At 43.8% G+C, this 19,676-nt stretch overlaps 1 protein-coding gene across 9 annotated transcripts in view; it reads right to left on the reverse strand.

The window, feature by feature from the left end:
* Positions 1 to 19,676, reverse strand: part of LOC115468724 (glutamine and serine-rich protein 1-like) — a 240,834-nt gene that overhangs the window by 13,402 nt on the left and 207,756 nt on the right. For all 9 annotated transcript variants that reach the window (XM_030200651.1, XM_030200646.1, XM_030200649.1 and 6 more), the window contains 2 exons: positions 18,783 to 18,880; positions 15,422 to 15,574 (listed from right to left, as the gene is read on the reverse strand). In XM_030200651.1, coding sequence (XP_030056511.1) covers positions 15,422 to 15,574; positions 18,783 to 18,880 — 251 coding nt within the window. The remainder of the gene's footprint in view (positions 1 to 15,421; positions 15,575 to 18,782; positions 18,881 to 19,676) is intronic.

Genomic DNA, 19,676 nt, shown 5'->3' on the forward strand with positions numbered 1-19,676 from the left:
CTGCACGTACATTTGAAAATTCAAATATATAACTGTTGTTCATGCCCTTGACCTACACACGCCTAAGGGGAGCTCCTATTTTCAACCTGGGTAAAAGTGTGTATTGTAAAAGCCACAAGATACATTTACAATTTTGAAAGGAAATAATCTATCTGGGTAAATCCCTTTGATAACATTTTCAAACATTTCCTGTAACATATGAAAATTATATTCATATGCATGTACAGACTGGCCATTAAGACTGGCTGATGCAGGGCTTTCTGGAAAATAAAAACAGTGCACAGCTGACACGGTAGGATCCCAGGTACAGACAGAAACTACCAGTCAAAGCTCAGCAAAAGGAAACCCTGCTTAGGAAAGAGCCAAATTCTAAATAATTATTGCTCCATAATATAGAAAACTGTGAGCAGTGATGCAAACAGTGCGGGTAGTTTTCACTCATGGGGAGATGGTTTGGCTTTATTTTTCTGGGTAAAAATACCTAATACCACTCAATTAGGGACACAATAGAGCTGCTGGAACACACCTACTATTAATTACAAACTCGCTCCAGTCTATTAATTACAAAATATCTTTATTGAACACATATGCTTCAAAACAGCGCACATGCATTTAAAACCACCTATAACAAAAATACTCACTCATACCTTCCATACACATTCGTTCTTTCATAGTACCTGTCTAGTGAATCTATATATATAATACTCATATTGGTCTTACTTATACTTATTGTGCATTTATAATTTATTACAATCTCAAATTATTGATGTTTTCCTAAATTGCTTAACACCAGGTAGCACATAAATACTTGCTGTTTCACAAGTCACAGATAATCTCCACAGAATTGGAAAAAAAACCGTCTCCAACACAGTTCTCTATGATCTCTATGATCTCCATCATCTACGAAAACACAATCTGTACCAATACCACAGACTCATTACCTTGGCTCATTGGTATGAACACAATCATACTATAGAACAGCTAAGGTGCGTGGTATTGGTACAGATCCCCCCGGACAGATTTAAGGGGGGAGATATCAGTACTCGGTTGTTAGCCATAGAACAACGTTACATTTATACATGGGGAACAGTGGTACCTATGGGCCTCAATCAGGAAGTAGAATGGGTATGAGGGTATGTTTCTTTAAATCCAATAGGTGGGGCAGTGTATTATGGGAAGATTTAAATTTGGCGTTTGACCCTTCCCAGTAAATTCAGAGACACGGCAGTTGACTTCCGTGCTGAGAAAGTCTCATTCAGGCATGCAGCCGAACAGAATTGGATAACGTAAGTGCAGTTAAATATATGAAGTACTGTAATTTAGTGAATATAAAGTATATTTAGAATTTGGAGTTGAAGGGGTGGTAATAGGATTGTGTTTTCGTAGATGATGCGGTGGTTCCTCTTGATGAAGAGAACGAAATGCGGTCCTGCATATCCTGGTACACTGCTTTCAGCGGACAGAAAGATGATGCGGTGGTTCCTCCTGATGAAGAGAACGAAATGCGGTCCTGCATAGAGGAACAGACGTTTTGTATAAGGACCAAGTTAACAGTATATGTGGGAGTGACATACTCATTCTGCTCATCAAGTACCTGAAGACGACTGAAAGTTATTTTACTCATTTTGAGAACTGTGTTAGAGACTATTATAACAACTTCCAGAAAATCATAGTGGAATTGGGAGATCATAGAGAACTGTGTTGGAGACGGTTTTTTTTCCAATTCTGTGGAGATTATCTGTGATTTGTGAAACAGCAAGTATTTATGTGCTACCTGGTGTTAAGCAATTTAGGAAAACATCAATAATTTGAGATTGTAATAAATTATAAATGCACAATAAGTATAAGTAAGACCAATATGAGTATTATATATATAGATTCACTAGACAGGTACTATGAAAGAACGAATGTGTATGGAAGGTATGAGTGAGTATTTTTGTTATAGGTGGTTTTAAATGCATGTGCGCTGTTTTGAAGCATATGTGTTCAATAAAGATATTTTGTAATTAATAGACTGGAGTGAGTTTGTAATTAAAAATACCTAAGCCATAGAGTAATGTACATAGCAGAGAGCTGCACGGGAACAGGGTTAGAGGGTATCCCTTCCAGGTCCACAGGACTCCTATGGGGAGGACGCAGTCCCTGCGGGGTTCCTATGGGGATGGATGCAGGTCCTTTGAGGGCTCCCACAGAAATGTAGCACCAGACCAGCCTACCTATCCTTTCCTTGTGTTTCTAAGCTAGCTTAGTAATTATAATAGACTATAAAAATTAATAGACATGGTTGACAGCATTGAAGTCCTCATAAGCACTGAGAGGAGAAGTTATCAACATGGGCTACTGTTAAGTTGGGTTATTTTAGTACAGGGGATGGGTGGGGATGGAGGAGATTACTTGTGGGACAGGTTAGATTCGGGATGGGCAGGGACAGATGAAATGACTGTCCCCGTGCAACTCACTAATATATAGTGGCTGAAGAAAAATATTCAACAAAGTTGTGGACAAGGCAGATCCTTGTGGTAACCGTTTGAATGGCCTTTAAATAAGATTATTGATCTCCTTGAATGACACAAAATTCTCTACATGACAAAAATGAAAAACATTTCAACACTAAACCATCAATCCTAAGTTTTCAAATGTTGTAACAAAACCTTATGATTGTGTCAAAGGCTGCCAAAATGTCAAGTGTTAGAAGGAAAAAAAAAAAAACAAGTACCTTTATCGAATCTAGTTCTAATCAAGTCTAAGACAAATAACAATAAGGTCTTGATATTAGGCTTGCTTTTCTGAAGTAGGCTGTAAAAACTGTTAAGGCTTTTTATAGCTATCTGCTTGCTGTTTTAGATTGTTTAATTTATAACTTTTCAATTTGTATTTTTTATTTCATAACTGTTATTCTTTAATTTTATTAGGGCTGCATTTCTATTAAAATTTTAATTGTAATTGCACAATTAAAGTTATGTTTTTTTTCCCTCACTGCAGCTCCTTGTGACTCTAGGCAACAGAAGGTTAAGTGACTTGCCTAGAGTCACAAAAAAAACCATACCTTTAATTGCATGATTAACTGTGATTTAAATTTTAATCAAAATGCAGCCCTACTCAGTATATGATTTGAACAAACTCCAAAGAATAACCAATGTAAATGCATCCCTTTTGTTTATTTATTAAAGTCCACCCTTTGTGAAAAAGTATTGGAATTCTTCATTTAGCAATTGGTTGCACCTCTTTTACAACAAATCATTTCAGCTAAACAGTTCTCACCCTTGAGAAAGTTTGGTCTGTTTTCCCATACTGAATTGTTATATTGCTGACATTTGAGAGCTTCCTTGCATGAACAGTTCACTTCAGGTCTTGCCACAATATTTTAATTTAGGTTGGAACTTTGTCTTGACCAATCCTAAACATAAAGTTTATTCAGCAGTTCTGTAGATTTGCCTATTTATAGCCATTGTCTTGTTGCATGACCCACTTTTAGGTCAGCTTCAGCTCACAAATGGATGGTCTGACATTCTCAAGATTTTTTTTTTTTAAATATATACAGCAAAACTCAGCATTCCATCCATGACGGCAAACTGACTAGGTCTTGATGTAGCAGCACAAAGGAAGGCAGTGCTTTGTTTTTGACACATGCTTTTTATAGTATCTGAAGTTCAACTTTTGACCTGTATGTCCAGAGAATTATTCTAGAAGTCTTTCTTCGGTTCAAACTTTTTAATTAAATATTTAAATATAATACAGCAAAGATATAACAAAACACATACAAAACAAATCTGTTGAAGAAATGACTATAATAGTGATGTACATAATAAGCAGAAGGAATGATTACCCAAAGTGTAATACATAAATCTTATGACCTTTATAACGACGTTGATGGTTTTTTTAATGCTTGATAAACTGTTTAATGCACATAAGTACTGCTAAGCGGTTTACAAAGTTGGAATAAAAAGAAGAGAGGTATTACTTTAAAAAATAGAGAGAGAGAAGGAGAGACAAAGTAGTATTAAGAGTGTGCTTCACCAGCTGTAAATGAATGGTAAAAGATGAACTTGGCATCAGCTATGGAGGCCAATGGCAAATTCAAATATAGCTTTATTGGTTTCCAAATTTGTAAAGTCTTATGGTAGTTATAGGTTTTTTTTCTGCAGCCTTAAGTTCAAATATATAGATTTAACATACTTGGGCCAATATTCAAAGTGATTTAAATGACCAGGAGAGGCTCCCAGCTGTTTAAATTGCTTGGTTGGGGCTAACCAGCAAAATTCAGTGGCATATAACCGCTAAACGGACAACCCCTAACTGGTGGGTTAGCAGCGATATTCAGACTACTAATCGGCTAGTTAAGTGTATAAAGTTAGGACAGAGAAAAAGTTGTCCTAACTTTATACATTAAGTTCAACCGGTTTGAATATCGGCTGGTGCTCGGTTAAACTCAAATAGGGTATAGCAGGCGCCCCCTCCAGCCCTGCAATATCCCCACTCCTTGAAGAAAATGGAAGTGCCCCAGCCCCCCTCAACCTGTATAGGCTCTCATGGGCCTACCTGGAGAAGCCCCTGGTGATCTATGGGGAGATCAGGCAGGAGCAATGCCCACTCGCTCCTGCCCGGCATCAGCCTGCAGTCCGAAATTGCTGCCGCAACCTCTAGAAAACAGGGTGCATGTCACACTGTCTGAATTAGAGGAAAGCATCAGTGAAATAAATAATTCCAACTATATTCCACAATCACTCTCCCAACAGCAATATATAAGACTGCTGCAATCAGTATTTCAGAGGTGCAGCAGCAAATCTAGTCATGATCAATTATGAAATAAATGTAGTTTGAAAAGCAACTGAAAGTTCTATAGAAATCACTTCCAAGGTGTAAAGTTGAGACAACAATCTCTTAGCTAGGTGTAAGGCAGAGAGTGACAGTTTTGCCTTTTTTAAACAAGGTTTACTGCTTTTATATTTCTCAATAAATTCTTGTAATGTTTCTGCATCTGGAAAAGTTGAAGTTTTATTAGCCTAAGCCACTTGCATTCTTGCAGGATATAGGAGACCATGGGGCTCATTTTCAAAGCACTCAGACTTACAAAGTTCCTTAGGTGCTTAGAAAATATGGCTCCATATCCAAAGAGTTTTTCTCAGGCCAAGAAAAGCCTTATGCTTTTGTGCAGTTGTTTTAGCCAAATCAGGTACTAAAAGGTTTCTTACATTGGTAAATAATTTTTTTTCTTTAGCTTTCATTAAGATCTTAATTTAATAAATTTGTACTCTGCCACCTTTCTAGACGGATGACACCAATACGTATATAATCCATAAATAAAACAGTAAAATCCACAAATAAAATACAACAGATATACTGATCAATCAAAGTCTTTGAAATGTATTTAAGTTGATGAAAAGGCCTGAGTAAATAAGTAGGCTTTCAAATACTTCACAAATGCATCCCCCCTCCCAAGGATCAGCTACAGAAAAATCTCCCAACCATGTTATCAGCAAAACAGGTTTTATGTAGTCTGGAATTGCTAAGCACCCACATAGCTCTGGAAGGTAAGAATTTTATTTATTTATTTATTGCATTTGTATCCTACATTTTCCCACCTATTTGCAGGCTCAATGTGGCTTACAATAAATAAAGAATAGAGGATTTGTGACAAATGGTGAAATTAGATCTTACCTGCTAATTTTCTTTCCTCTAGACCCTCCAGACCGGTCAAGACGCGTGGGTTATGTACTCCTACCAGCAGAGGGAGACTGAGAAAACACTGAGCTTTGAACACTGCCTATATAACCTGTGCAGTACATACAGTAGCCAGTATGCCACTCACAAAGCAGAGTAACAAACACACAACTTGAACTTTAACTAGCAACCCTGTACATGGCTTCCGCCAACTGCAAGAACAATCACTGTTTCTTAATCACTGTTTCTTTTATTTGCATTGTAAAGACTGTCAATTCGTGCTTCCACAGGTGGACTGTCTGCCACGCCACACCTGCACCAGACCCAGACCAGCCACAAACTGGTAACAAGAGTCTGAGATTATGACAATCATCAGCTGCCAAGAGATGCTCACAGAAAAACTACCTCCTGGCCTACAGTATATCTGGGCGGGTCCTTGACCGGTCTGGAGGGTCTAGAGGAAAGAAAATTAGCAGGTAAGATCTAATTTCACCTTCCTCAGCGACCCTCCAGACCGGTCAAGACGCGTGGGACGTACCAAAGCAGTAACTACCTTATGGGCGGGATCTACGAAGGCCAGAGGTCAACACTGCAGCTCCAAAACTCGCCTCTTCCTTCGCATGCACATCAATCCTATAATGCTTCACAAACGAATGCAAAGAAGACCAAACCGCCGCCCGACAAATATCTGAAGGCGGAATCATACTATTCTCCGCCCAGGAGGCCGCAACTGCTCTGGTAGAATGAGCAGAAAACCCCTTAGGAACCTCACGGCCCTTCACCAAATAGGCCGACGCAATCGCCTCCTTCAACCATCTTGCTATAGTCGCCTTGGACGCCGCTGCGCCCTTTTTAGGGCCACCATGAAGCACGAACAAACGATCTGACACTCTGAATTCCTGAGTTCTAGACAGATAACACCGCAAGATGCGACGAACATCCAACTTCGCCAGCCGACGCTGTTCCGAATCTCCCTTCAAGTCACCTAAAACAGGCAACGAAATGACCTGATTAACATGAAACTCTGACACCACCTTTGGCAAAAAGGAAGGCACCGGCCTCAAAGACATCTTTTCTTTGGAAAAAGACAGAAAGGGCTCTCTACACGACAAAGCCTGCAATTCCGAGACTCTCCGAGCTGAGGTAATAGCTACCAGAAAAACCGCCTTCAAGGAAAGATCTTTGCAGGAAGCCGTAACCAAAGGTTCAAATGGAGGTCTGACTAAGGCATCTAAAACGAGATTCAAATCCCACGGGGGAACCAACCGCCGACGAGGCGGCCGCAACAACTTCACACCCTTCAAAAAACGAACAACCTCCGGAATAGAAGCAATGGACTTCCCCTGAACCTTCCCCCGAAAACATGACAACGCTGCCACCTGAACCTTCAAGGTAGCCAAGGCCAGACCCCTGTCCAAACCATCCTGCAGAAATTCCAACACCTCTGCCACCGAGGAACGAAAAGGCAACACCGTCCGCTCTGCACACCAGTGCTCAAACACTCTCCAAACACGAACATACGCCAAAGAGGTGGAGGTTCTGCGGGACTTCAACATGGTATCAATAACTCTGGCAGTAAACCCTTTCTTCCTCAACCTGTGCCTCTCAAGAGCCAAGCCATAAGCGAGAACCGAGCCGGGTCTGGCATAACTATCGGCCCTTGACACAAGAGTACCGTTTCCGACAACTGAAGGGGCTTCGCGATCGCCAACCGCACCAGATCTCCGTACCACGGTCGACGCGGCCAGTTTGGAGCTATCAAAATTACCCGGCCTGAGTGCCGCTCGATGCGCTGAATTATTCGACCTACCAACGGCCACGGAGGAAACACATACAGCAATCCCTGCGGCCAGGGTAACAGCAGAGCGTCGAGACCCTCCGCACGCGGATCTCTCCAACGACTGAAAAACCTGGGGACTTGGGCATTGCGCGCCGTGGCCATCAGATCCATAACTGGCATACCCCAGACCGACACAATTCGGCCGAACACCGCCTGATGCAGAGACCACTCTCCGGGATCCAGAGTATGCCGGCTCAAAAAATCTGCGTCTACATTGTCCACCCCGGCCACATGAGCCGCCGAGAGCGCCTGAAGATGACCTTCCGCCCAGTGGCATAACAGTGCTGTCTCCTCCGCGACCGCCTGGCTCTTTGTGCCCCCTTGCCGATTGACATAGGCCACTGCTGTGGCATTGTCGCAGAGCACTCTGACTGCCTTGTGGAGAAGCATTGACTGAAAACTCTGAAGAGCCAACCGAATGGCCCGAGTCTCCAACCGGTTGATGGACCACCTTGCTTCCGCCTGGGACCACCGCCCCTGCGCTACCTGACCGAGACAATGCGCTCCCCATCCTAGCAGGCTTGCGTCTGTGACAAGAACCACCCACTGAGGGGACTCCAACGGCATTCCCTTCTCCAGATTGCAAGTTCTGAGCCACCAACGGAGGCTGCGGCGGACAACCAGCGACATCGGCAGCCGTACCTCCAACTCCTGCGACAGGGGAGCCCACCGACTGAGGAGAGAGGACTGAAGCTGACGCATGTGCGCCCGGGCCCAAGGAACTACCTCTATGGTCGCCGCCATCATCCCCAGAACTTGCAGGTAAGCCCGGGCCGTCGGGGACGGCAGTGCAAGAAACCGCCGAATCAGGTCCTGCAACTTGCTGATTCTCGGGGGAGGCAAAAACACTCGACCCGACCTCGTATCGAAGAGAACCCCCAGATACTCCAGAGCCTGCGATGGCACCAACTGACTCTTGCTGAAATTCACCACCCAGCCCAGAGACTGGAGAAACTGCACCACACGCGACGTCGCCCCTTCGCTCTCCGCCCGGGACTTGGCCCGAATCAACCAATCGTCTAGATACGGGTGCACTAAGATACCCTGCCGGCGCAACGCTGCCGCCACCACCACCATGACCTTGGAAAAGGTGCGGGGAGCTGTTGCCAGACCAAAGGGCAGGGCACAAAACTGAAAGTGCTTCCCCAAAACTGCAAAGCGAAGAAAACGCTGGTGCGCCACTCGAATGGGAATGTGAAGATACGCCTCCGTCAAGTCCAGAGAAGTTAGAAACTCTCCCTGTCGGACTGCCACAATGACCGACCGCAAGGTCTCCATGTGAAAAGAGGGAACTTTGAGCGCTGCATTGACTCTCTTTAGATCCAAAATAGGCCGAAAGGCATCCTCCTTCTTTGGCACCACAAAGTAAATTGAGTAACACCCCGAGCGTTGCTGAGCGGGCGGAACAGAAACCACTGCTCCCAGACTGAGAAGACGACGCAACGTGTCTCGTACTGCTGCTCTCTTGAGCCTCGAGTGACAAGGGGACTCTAGAAACCGCTCGGGCGGAGAGGTCTCGAACTCCAGGGCATAACCATCTCGAACCACTTCGAGAACCCACTGATCTGATGTGATGTGGACCCAGTTCTGGTAAAACTGACTCAGCCGAGCTCCTACACGCACCAGAACCTGGGTCCGCACACCTTCATTGGGCAAGCCGCCCCGAGGACTGACCTCCCCCGAACGAGCCCCGGCCTCCGCGACGACTCCCGCGAAAGGACTGGGTGCGCTGGAAGAACCTACCTCTAGAGGCCCCACTAAACCTACCAGGCCTATACCGTCGAGCCTCACTGAGTCTACCTCGAGAGGAATTACCCCTAACTCCCAGCTTGGGACGAAAATCCGGGAGTCGAGGCACCTTTGCCTCACTAAGGCCTTTCACTAACTTATCCAACTCTTCGCCAAAAAGCCTAGAACCCTTGAAGGGAAGAGAACACAACTTAGCCTTAGAGGCCGCATCCGCGACCCAACCTCTTAACCAGAGAGCCCTACGCGCTCCCACTATCATAGCCATATTTTTAGCCGACGCACGCAACAAATCATACAGTGCGTCAGACAAAAAGGACGAACCCATCTCTAACTTGGCTAAATCCTGTAAACCCGAGGTCCCAAACTCCCCGGGATCATCCAGGAGCTTCTCGGCCCAGCGAAAACACGCCCGCGCCACCAGGCCCCCACACACCGAGGCCTGGAGAGCTAGCGCCGACAAGTCGAAGCTTCGCTTAAGAAATGCTTCCAATCTCCTATCCTGGGGTTCACGGAGTGCGGCCCCACCATCTACTGGAATAGCCGTCGCTTTAGTAACCGCTGTCACCACTGCATCTACCGTAGGAGCCCTAAGGGAATCCCTATCCTCCTGCGGCAGGGGATAAAGTCTCGCCATTGCCTTAGAAACCTTACACGGCGAATCTGGCGAATCCCATTCCTGGGAAATCATCTCCCTGAGATCCTTGTTCATAGGGAAGGTCCGAGCTCTACGCTGAATGCCTTTCACCAAGGGATCCTGCCCAGATTCACCTGAAGCCACCTCAGGATTAAATTTAAGGGTAGCTGTGACCTGATCAATGAGCTCCGAAAGCTCATCCCTATGAAAAATCCTAACTACTGAGGGGTCTTCCCCAGGAAGGGAGTCCACCGGATCTACCGGACCCTCAAACTCCTCAGACTCTCCCAGATCACTAAATGGGCCTTCCGTGCCCACCTGAGACAGACATTCCTCATCCTCTGTCCACTCCATCCGGGGTCTTTTAGACAGCATGGGACTAACCCCCTCCACTCCCAGGGGGGGGCCCGATTTCCAAGCCTGGAAAAGAGTCCAAACAAACTCTGGAGGAAAGCTAACCCCTCCTGGACTCTCATTAGGCACTTTGTGTGCCCCCACGGGAGCAACTGGCTCAACCACAGAAGCCTCTGCACATCGCGCTGAATTCAAAATGGCGGCCGTTCCCGCCGAAACTGAAAGCGCCGCTGCCGGACTCGCTTGAGTTGCCGCTGCTAAGGGGGCCGCCGATAACGCCGGGACTTCCGCGGTCAACTCTGGGGGAACTGCCTCTACACGTTTGGGCTCACCGCACAACCGACACTGACCACCCGGCGATTCGATGCCCCGGCGCGAGCACGCGCGACAACGGAGTAGTTTTCCCAACATAACTACACAGGTAAAGCCAGCGCTTCCCCTTACCGGCCCCAATGACAGACAGGCTCCAGCAACACTGCTCTCTCGCTACTAAGACGGAAAAGAACTCCCGTTCGTTCCGTACTAAATAAATAAATATATCTCCCTTAAAGAGACAGGAGACAGGTCTGGCAGCTGAAAATTGCAAGGCTCTCAAGGCTGCAGTACACAGACAGCAGCCGAGGCACAAAGCTGCCAGTAACCCAGTACTGGAGAGCAGCACAGGGGGAGGGACCCGCCAAAGCAGGTGTGACACCCCAGGGGGAACTACTGGGCCCCACCGGACCCAGGGCCCCGAAGCACTTTTTTTTTTTTTTTTTTTGGTAAACCACGTACAGGGTACTTAAAGGATAAAAATCCTCTGAAAGAAATCCAAATCCTGAATCCCTAAAATCAAAGCTACCTCACCAGACTATTGAAGACTGCACAGGCTGTCCTTCTACCTCTGCTGAGACTGAGAAAATACTGGCTACTGTATGTACTGCACAGGTTATATAGGCAGTGTTCAAAGCTCAGTGTTTTCTCAGTCTCCCTCTGCTGGTAGGAGTACATAACCCACGCGTCTTGACCGGTCTGGAGGGTCGCTGAGGAAAGTAAGGATTCTACTTCTTTTACTACCTTGAATATCATTAGAAACATTTCAAATCACACTCTAAGGTAGACTGGCAACCAATGCAAATTCAAAGTTTATGATATATGCTTGCCCTTAGCAATCCTTGCAATAAGCCTGGCTGCAACATTATGTGCCTGCTGTAAAGATCTACCCTGGTAAATAGTGGATGAGGGTATTTTAAGATCTTTGCCACAACAGGTCTTGGATATTTGATGTTGGAAAGAGGTTTTAAGAGAATATGATGAGCGTTCAAGCTCCAATGGCATTTCAAATTTTATGTTTAGAAGATTCACAAGAAAGAAGTTAGGAAAGAAATATTATTACCCAAAATCTGAATATTTGTTTCTCCTCTTCTGGTTAGATAAATCTTCTGGATCCATTTGAGGCTTCTGGATATCTGCTTCATTCTTCATAACTGTGCTGTTTCTAAGTTTGTGCTACGCTGGTCAAGTTCCTCTATTTTATGTTGAGTACATCTTTCAATATTCCAGCTGATTTTTTTGCATATCTTTAAGGTTTGTATTTCCATTATTATAGGATCTTGGGTTTCATTTTCCTCCCTGGATGCCATTTTATCTAGTGTCAGTGGTTTGGGTTTTCTCTTTTTTAACCTGAAGAAAGAGTGTATTGATACCTGACATGTCCAAAATATAATTGTTAAAGAAATCTTCTGTTCCAGATCAAAAAAACTAGGATTTGATAATGATCTAAAATAGGGTCTATGGCGTGAAGCCTTTACACCATGTGGTCATCTTAGTACAGCTCCATACTGCCCCTGCCTCCCCCCCCCCCCCCCCAATTCTAGAAGTCTTATGTGTCATCTAGATGCTCTGTTTTTTCCTGATGATTGATGTAAAAACCCTCAAATCAGCAACAGCAAGAGAGGTCTGCAGATCTTAAGATATTAGTCTGGGTTGTTTTGGTTTTCTGCTAGGGTGATTGTGGCAGGATGACCACTCTTGGGTAGTCACTGCAGTCTTTATTATTATTACTAGTAAAAAAGGCTCGTTTCTGACACAAATGAAACGGGCGCTAGCAAGGTTTTCCTCGGAGTGTGTATGTTTGAGAGAGTGCATGTGAGTGACTGTGTGTGAGAGAGAGTGAATGTGCGAGTGTATGTGTGAGAGAGAGCGAGTGAGTCTGGGTGCTAGTGTGTCTGTGAGAGAGTGTGTGTGTGTTTGTGTGAGAATGAGAGTGTGTGCAAGTGCGTATGTGAGACACAGTGTGAGAGAGAGAGTGTGTGCAAGTGCGTATGTGAGACACAGTGTGAGAGAGAGAGTGTGTTTCACACAGATACAGTGTGTGCAAGAGAGAGTGTGTGAGACGCAGACTCTCTGTGAGACTGTGTGTATGAGACCAAGAAAGTGTGTGAGTGACTGTGAGACACATAGAGAGTAAATGTGATACAGTGTGTGAGAGTGAGAAAGCCATTGACTATGAGAGAGAGAGTGTGTGTGTGACAGAGATACCCCCCCCCTCTCTGGTGTCAGGCCCCCCCCTCTCTCTCTGGTGTCTGAGCATTACTGTGCAGGACGCTGAGTTCTGGCTGTGCTTCAAGGAACTGACCAATCCTATTTAACAGAATGCACCTCCAACATTCTGAAGCTGAGAAACCTCGTGTGGTTGGTCACTTCTGCTTGTGACGAACCCGGAAGTACGTGATGTCAATTCAGGAGATGGATACAGAGAGCAGGAATGCCTCAGCCATGCAGTCAGCTTCAGAATGTTGGAGGTGCGTTTTATTATATAGGATATTTCCAACAAACATTACAAGGAAAAACTTTGCAAGAAACATACAGAGTATCATACAACTCTAGGAAAGATTAAACATCTAATATACAAACAAATTGTATTCTGTAATTAAAGTCTACATGAGGGGAGCCCAAGAAAAGGAAAATTCTAGAAAATAGAAATTAAACACTCAATTAAGTAAACAAGAAAGGGTGTGAGCCAAATGCAATCACTGAAAAAAGTCCTGAAAATGACATAAACCACTCATAGGGTTTTTATATTTGTTTGTATATTAGGAAAAACTAGCTGGATGGACTAAAAAAATAGACATTTTACGTTATTCAAAGAAATTGTGCATTTACATGGATAGCATAATTGAAATGTTGCACCCAGTGCCAAAACTTTGGACTGATATAACAAAACATTTCTCCTACCTAATTTAAGTCCAGTGGGAAACATCCAGAAAAATAGATACCCCCCCGCCTCCCAAATAAAATTACTGTCCTTCAATCTCAAGAAAAGATATAATAGTGCTTCCTTATCCTGTAGACATACAAATGAAACCAAAAGACTAACTTGAGAATTTACTTCCTCTGCAGAGGTCTCCAAAATGGTTGCTAAATTTAATCTGTCTGAAGAAATACCAACTTGTACTCATAAGAGCTAGTACGCTTCTTAACTTAGACCGAAATAAAGTAGATTTTATTCAAAGGGGTAGATCATTATCTTGATACCCAAGAATATCTTTTAGAAATTTGTAAAACATCTCCTTGGGTGTAGATGTTAAAACCTTAGGAAAATTTAACAGTCTCAAGCTCAACCCTTTAACAAAGTTTTCAACACTTTGATACAGCACCATTTTATCCTGTAATACTGAAGACTGAATAGATTTCACCTGTTGATCTTGGATCTCCAAAGTCCCCATTTTCCCTTTCAAATCTGCGTTGCTCCTTTCCAAACAGTAAAGTGAGACATAAGATTGGCCCACTGCAGGTAGGATCTTAGAAGACAAAAGAGCAGAGGGCCTCCAGGGCATGCCATATGACGTCCAGAGTGATCTCCGCTGGTTTGACCAATGGCTGTAGAACCAACTCTGATTCTACTGCTGGTCTCTCCAGATGCACCTCTGCCAGCTTTTCACTCAAAGGCATAGCTCGAGATGACCCCACATCAAAAGGAATTTAGACCTTCAACCCACTCACTTCTGCTGACACCGACACCTTTGCTGACCGGAAGCTCCCAGCACTGCTTCCATCCTGTGATGTGGAGGAGCAGTAGTACCAGCCGGGTTAAATAATACCTCGCTTCCAAAGCTCGAGCAGCCAGTTTGTCCACTTATGCGCTAGTATATGCAGTGATCTCTGCCTGATGGAGTAAAGTGAAGACCAAACACTGAGTGGGTTGGGCGGAGGGCCTCCCATGACATTTAGGCATGATGTAAGTGGAAAACACGGATAGAGCTCACACACATCTTCACACCATGGCAGCCATCTTGGACTGTCACTACAGTCTTAAGTTTTCCTTTTCATAAACTATTTGTTTGGTGTGGATGTTTAGAAATGGGCATGGATGTTTAGAAATGGTCTTATAACCGCTGTCCAAGTTCAATTATGTTGAATTTTGTTCTGTTTCTGCTGTAGGCTGCCAAGAATGTATCTTGGATTGGTGAATTAATTTTTTTTTTAAAATAAAGCCACCCTTTCGTAGGTCCTGGCCTGAAGTGAACTTTCATGCAAGGAAGCCTTTAAGTATCAAAGTATATCCATTTTGTCTCAGATATTTATTCAATGGGGTTATCATCATTTGGATCTGATCATGTATGGAGTATAAATTGTGCTGAAATCTCAGCACTCACTATCTACACACACACACACACACACACACACACACACACACACACACACACACACACACACACACACACACAGGGAAGTTGATTTAAAAAAACCCAAAGCGATTGTAGTATATTTAAATTTCCCTTATTTTTTTTACTTCCCCTCATGTGTCAGTATGCATATATAATTTTATAACATACTAGGAAAAAATGCCCGTTTCTGAGGGCAATGAAACGGGCGCTAGCAAGGGGCCCCCTCCCTCCGTCCCTCCGAGCTACTTGCCTTGTTAGTTCGCTGTGGCGTTTCGGTTTCGGGCCTCGAGTGTCATAGCTCCGCCCTCGACGTCATGACGTTTTGACGCGAGGGCGGTGCAGACACTCCAGGGCACACCGGATATCTCGGGCGCCTCAACATCCATGGAGGCTTCAGAACGTTGGGGTTGCCTTTTATATAGAGAGATTACAGAGAAATATTTCCCGCAGAACAGTCCAAATGTCCATGGTACCAGAAATACACCTGGAACAGCAGGACAGTAGAACTTCTTGGAACGGATGATGGCTGCTTACCTGGGACATCTTAGGATTTGTTTTGGACATTTTCAGTGTTTGTTTGTTATATGTTTTGCCAGTCATTTTGATTTTAGAAACAGATCTGCCTCCACTTTTTGTTTTAACTTCTCGAGTAATTACTTTCAACTCAGGAAAGCTTTCCAGAGCACGCTAAAATAGAGAAATGTGAATAATTAGTAATAATGTTGTAATTAGTAATAATGATGTTGTACTTAAAAGGTTTTAGATACCACAAATTTAAGTTCCAAATGAGCTACCCTGCAGTGTACAACATAGAAAAAACATAATAAAACAATATATAAATCAAATAAAACTCAAAATTACTGACCAACCCCCTCAACATTCTATCGGTTAAATTTTGCTTCTATGATTGTAAGCAATTTTTGTACTCTGTCTTATTCTGAGGGAAAGCAAAGGCTTTATCTTTCTTTCTAAAAGGAGCTATCACCCATTTCCCTCCTTACATTTTATGAAACTGTTCCAAGTGGGCACCACTACCGAAAATACAGTGATGTAAAAAATGTTTTGCCCCCACCTCCTGATTTCCCCTATTTAAACAAAATGTAATGTTAGACAACGAGAACTTCAGCAAAGACATAATATATTCATTTATCCATATAAAAAATAACAACCCCCTTAGTTACTCAATCAACCAAATTGAACTGATAATTAGATATATCTTGTTTATTTAAAAATGTATAACCTGCTCTATCAATCTAGGTGGTTTACAAAGTCACACTTAACTGAAATCCCTTTACTGACCATAAGTGACACAACATGATAAATGACACAAGCAGAGAGGTCAGTCCTACTGGATATAGATACGTGTCAGTAATGTTGCAGATAATCCCATCTACAATTTATGGTTTGTCGTCACAGCTCAGGTAACTCAAAAACTGTCATCAGGTGTTCTAGTCTATGTTTACTTGATATGCCAAATCCAAAGGTCACTACTCCATCCTCATCCTCCTTGACCTATCCGCCGCTTTTGATACTGTCAATCATAATTTACTTCTTGCCGCACTGTCCTCATTTGGGTTCCAGGGCTCTGTCTTCTCCTGGTTCTCCTCTTATCTCTTCCATCGTACCTTCAGAGTACATTCTCATGGATCTTCCTCCACCCCCATCCCGCTCTCTGTCGGAGTACTTCAGGGATCTGTCCTTGGACCCTTTCTTTTTTCAATCTACACCTCTTCCCTGGGCTCCCTGATCTTATCTCATGTTTTCCAATATCATCTCTATGCCGACGACACCCAGCTTTATCTCTCCACACCAGACATCACTGCGGATACCCAGGCCAAAGTATCGGCCTGCTTATCCGACATTGCTGCCTGAATGTCCAACCGCCACCTGAAACTGAACATGGCCAAGACAGAGCTTATTGTCTTCCCACCCAAACCCACTTCTCCTTTCCCTCCACTTTCTATCTCAGTCGATGGCACCCTCATCCTCCCCGTCTCATCTGCCCGCAACCTCGGAGTCATCTTCGACTCCTCCCTCTCCTTCTCTGTGCATATCCAGCAGATAGTCAAGACCTGTCGCTTCTTTCTCTATAACATCAGCAAAATTCGCCCTTTTCTCTCTGAGCACACCACCCGAACTCTTGTCCACTCTCTCATTACCTCTCGCCTTGACTACTGCAACCTACTCCTCATTGGCCTCCCACGTAGCCACCTATCCCCCCTTCAATCCGTTCAGAACTCTGCTGCAAGTCTTATCTTCCACCTGGACCGATATGCTCATATCACCCCTCTCCTCAAGTCACTTCACTGGCTTCCGATCAGGTACCGCATCCAGTTCAGGCTTCTCCTACTGACCTACAAATGCACTCAATCTGCGGCCCCTCATTGCCTCTCTACCCTTATCTCCCCTTAAGCTCCTACCCGAAACCTCCGCTCACGGGACAAATCCCTCCTCTCTGCACCCTTCTCCACCGCCACCAATTCCAGGCTCCGCCCTTTCTGCCTCGCCTCTCCCTATGTTTGGAATAAACTTCCTGAGCCCATACGCCAAGCCCCCTCCCTGCCCATCTTCAAATCCTTGCTCAAAGCCCACCTCTTCAATGTCACCTTCGGCACCTAACCATTATACCTCTATTCAGGAAATCTAGACTGCCCCAATTGGATTGTCTGCACATTTTGTCCATTAGATTGTAAGCTCCTTTGAGCAGGGACTGTCCTTCTTTGTTAAACTGTACAGCGCTGCGTAACCCTAGTAGCGCTTTAGAAATGTTAAGTAGTAGTAGTAGTAGTATACTGCCATTCCGGACATTAAGTCAAAGTGGTCTACAAGTCTAATATAAAAAACAATAGGAAAGGAACACCCAATCACATAAAATAAACATTAAAATCTTCACTCAGTACTAATACTATAACATTTGCAGCGGTATAAAACACTATAAAGACTGCATCAAGAAAGCAGACTCCAGTGAGCTACTTGATCCTTGAAAGAAAATGAACAATCGATCAGAAAACAAAAGGATAATGAAGTAACCCTCTCCAGACAACCAGCTTGTGGAGCTCCCTGGGGTCAGCATCCTGTCCCTGCTCCACAAAGGCAGGCAAGCTCAGACCACAGAGATAAAGTCTTGAAATACCTCGGCCTTGATGCAGTGCTCTGAATTCATAACCTGAATTTAAAGAAATTAAGCTCTGTGTGGCAATTCTCTGATAAAATGTAAACTCTTGAAGCCCTATTTCTGTTTTTTTTTTCCTTTTGTATTTAGTATGTCCTTATTTGTTTAGGTTTGTAAACCACTGTGATATGCTTCTACATCTTCAAGGGACAAATCATGAAGTTAACATTAGAAGTACATTTAACACAAGAGAAAATATTTTTTTCACACCACATATAAAGGCTCTGGAACTCATTGCCAGAGGATGTGGTAAAAGCAATTAGTGCAGCTAAGTTTAAAAAAGGTTTAAACAAATTCCTAGAGGTAAGTAGCATGGGATTCTGCCAGGTACTCATGACCTGGATTGGCCACTAATGGAAACAGGATGCTGGGTTTAGTTGGACCTTTAGTTTGAGCCAGTATAGCAAATTTTGGGCCTCTTATCACGCCACACTAGCAGTTCCTGTGCGGCAATGCCAACAGAGCCCATTCCAAGTGAATGGGCTTTACTGGCATTACTGCACTTGGAGCCGTAAGCGCAGCTTGATAAAAGAGGCACGTTATGAACAGAATATCCAGGAAAATGATCAGCACGTTGACTAGTTCTGTTAAGTCAAAAATCAGACTTCTCCAGCACAGTGAACACACACAATCAGAGCTATAATACATCAAAATGTGTGCCAAACATAGCTGGTGTTTATACTGGCAAGTGAATGTATTAACATTTTTTTTTAAATTAAGTACCTTGAATGACTTATCCAAATGTAATTTGGAAAGCAGTCTTTTTCTGTTCTCTGTTAACATGCCATCAATTCTTTTCATACAAGGCAAAAGTGGCATATCTGAAAAAGAAGACCAGAACATTAATAAAAATTTACCAAAAAAAAAAAAAAAATCCCAATTCACTGAGAAGTTATACAAACCTTTAGCTGGTTTAGAACCCAAACTAAAGGCTGAATAGGCTGATGCCATAGAGTTGCATTAGCCCAATCTCACCAGGTTCCCCTGCTGCTGCTGAACTAGAAACCCTGCCTTCATACAGACATCAGCTAGTGCTACTGACCCACTAATATCACTGCAGGAGCATGACAAGGACCATACCCCTTAGAACACAAACTCTATTCCCAGTGACTCAGTCCAGCAAAATCACCTTACCCAACTTCTTGCAAACTGAGGCTTTACCTCTTCTTCTCTCCCAGAGTACTTGCAGAGATAGAAACTATCCTTAAACGCATCCTAAGTGTTCCAGAATCATAGAACCCTATCAAAAACACATGAGACCAATGCAAGGTGTACCTCTGCACAAGCATGAAAATAAAATCCCCACCATCCTCCCAAACAGAGAGGGCCATAGAACATGGATGTTGTTTGTTTCCTTAGAGCTGTCAAGCTCATTAATCCACCTCATTGACTGATTGCTCCTCCTTAATTTAAATTTGGTGCTTTCTGCCTTAGTTCAGGCTCCCTTTGACTCTCTAGGCTCTGCTATTTTGAAGGATGTTTCTCTCAAGACATTATTTTCTGGTGGCTATCTGTTCCGCAAGCAAGATTTCTGAGCACCAGGCCTTATATCAGGAGCCTTTCTTGGTTATCTGTAGCGAAAAATTCACCCTCAGGCCAGTTTGTCCCTGAGTAGCG

This window comes from Microcaecilia unicolor, chromosome 4 (genome assembly GCF_901765095.1).
Source record: "Microcaecilia unicolor chromosome 4, aMicUni1.1, whole genome shotgun sequence".
Taxonomy (NCBI): Eukaryota; Metazoa; Chordata; class Amphibia; order Gymnophiona; family Siphonopidae; genus Microcaecilia; species Microcaecilia unicolor.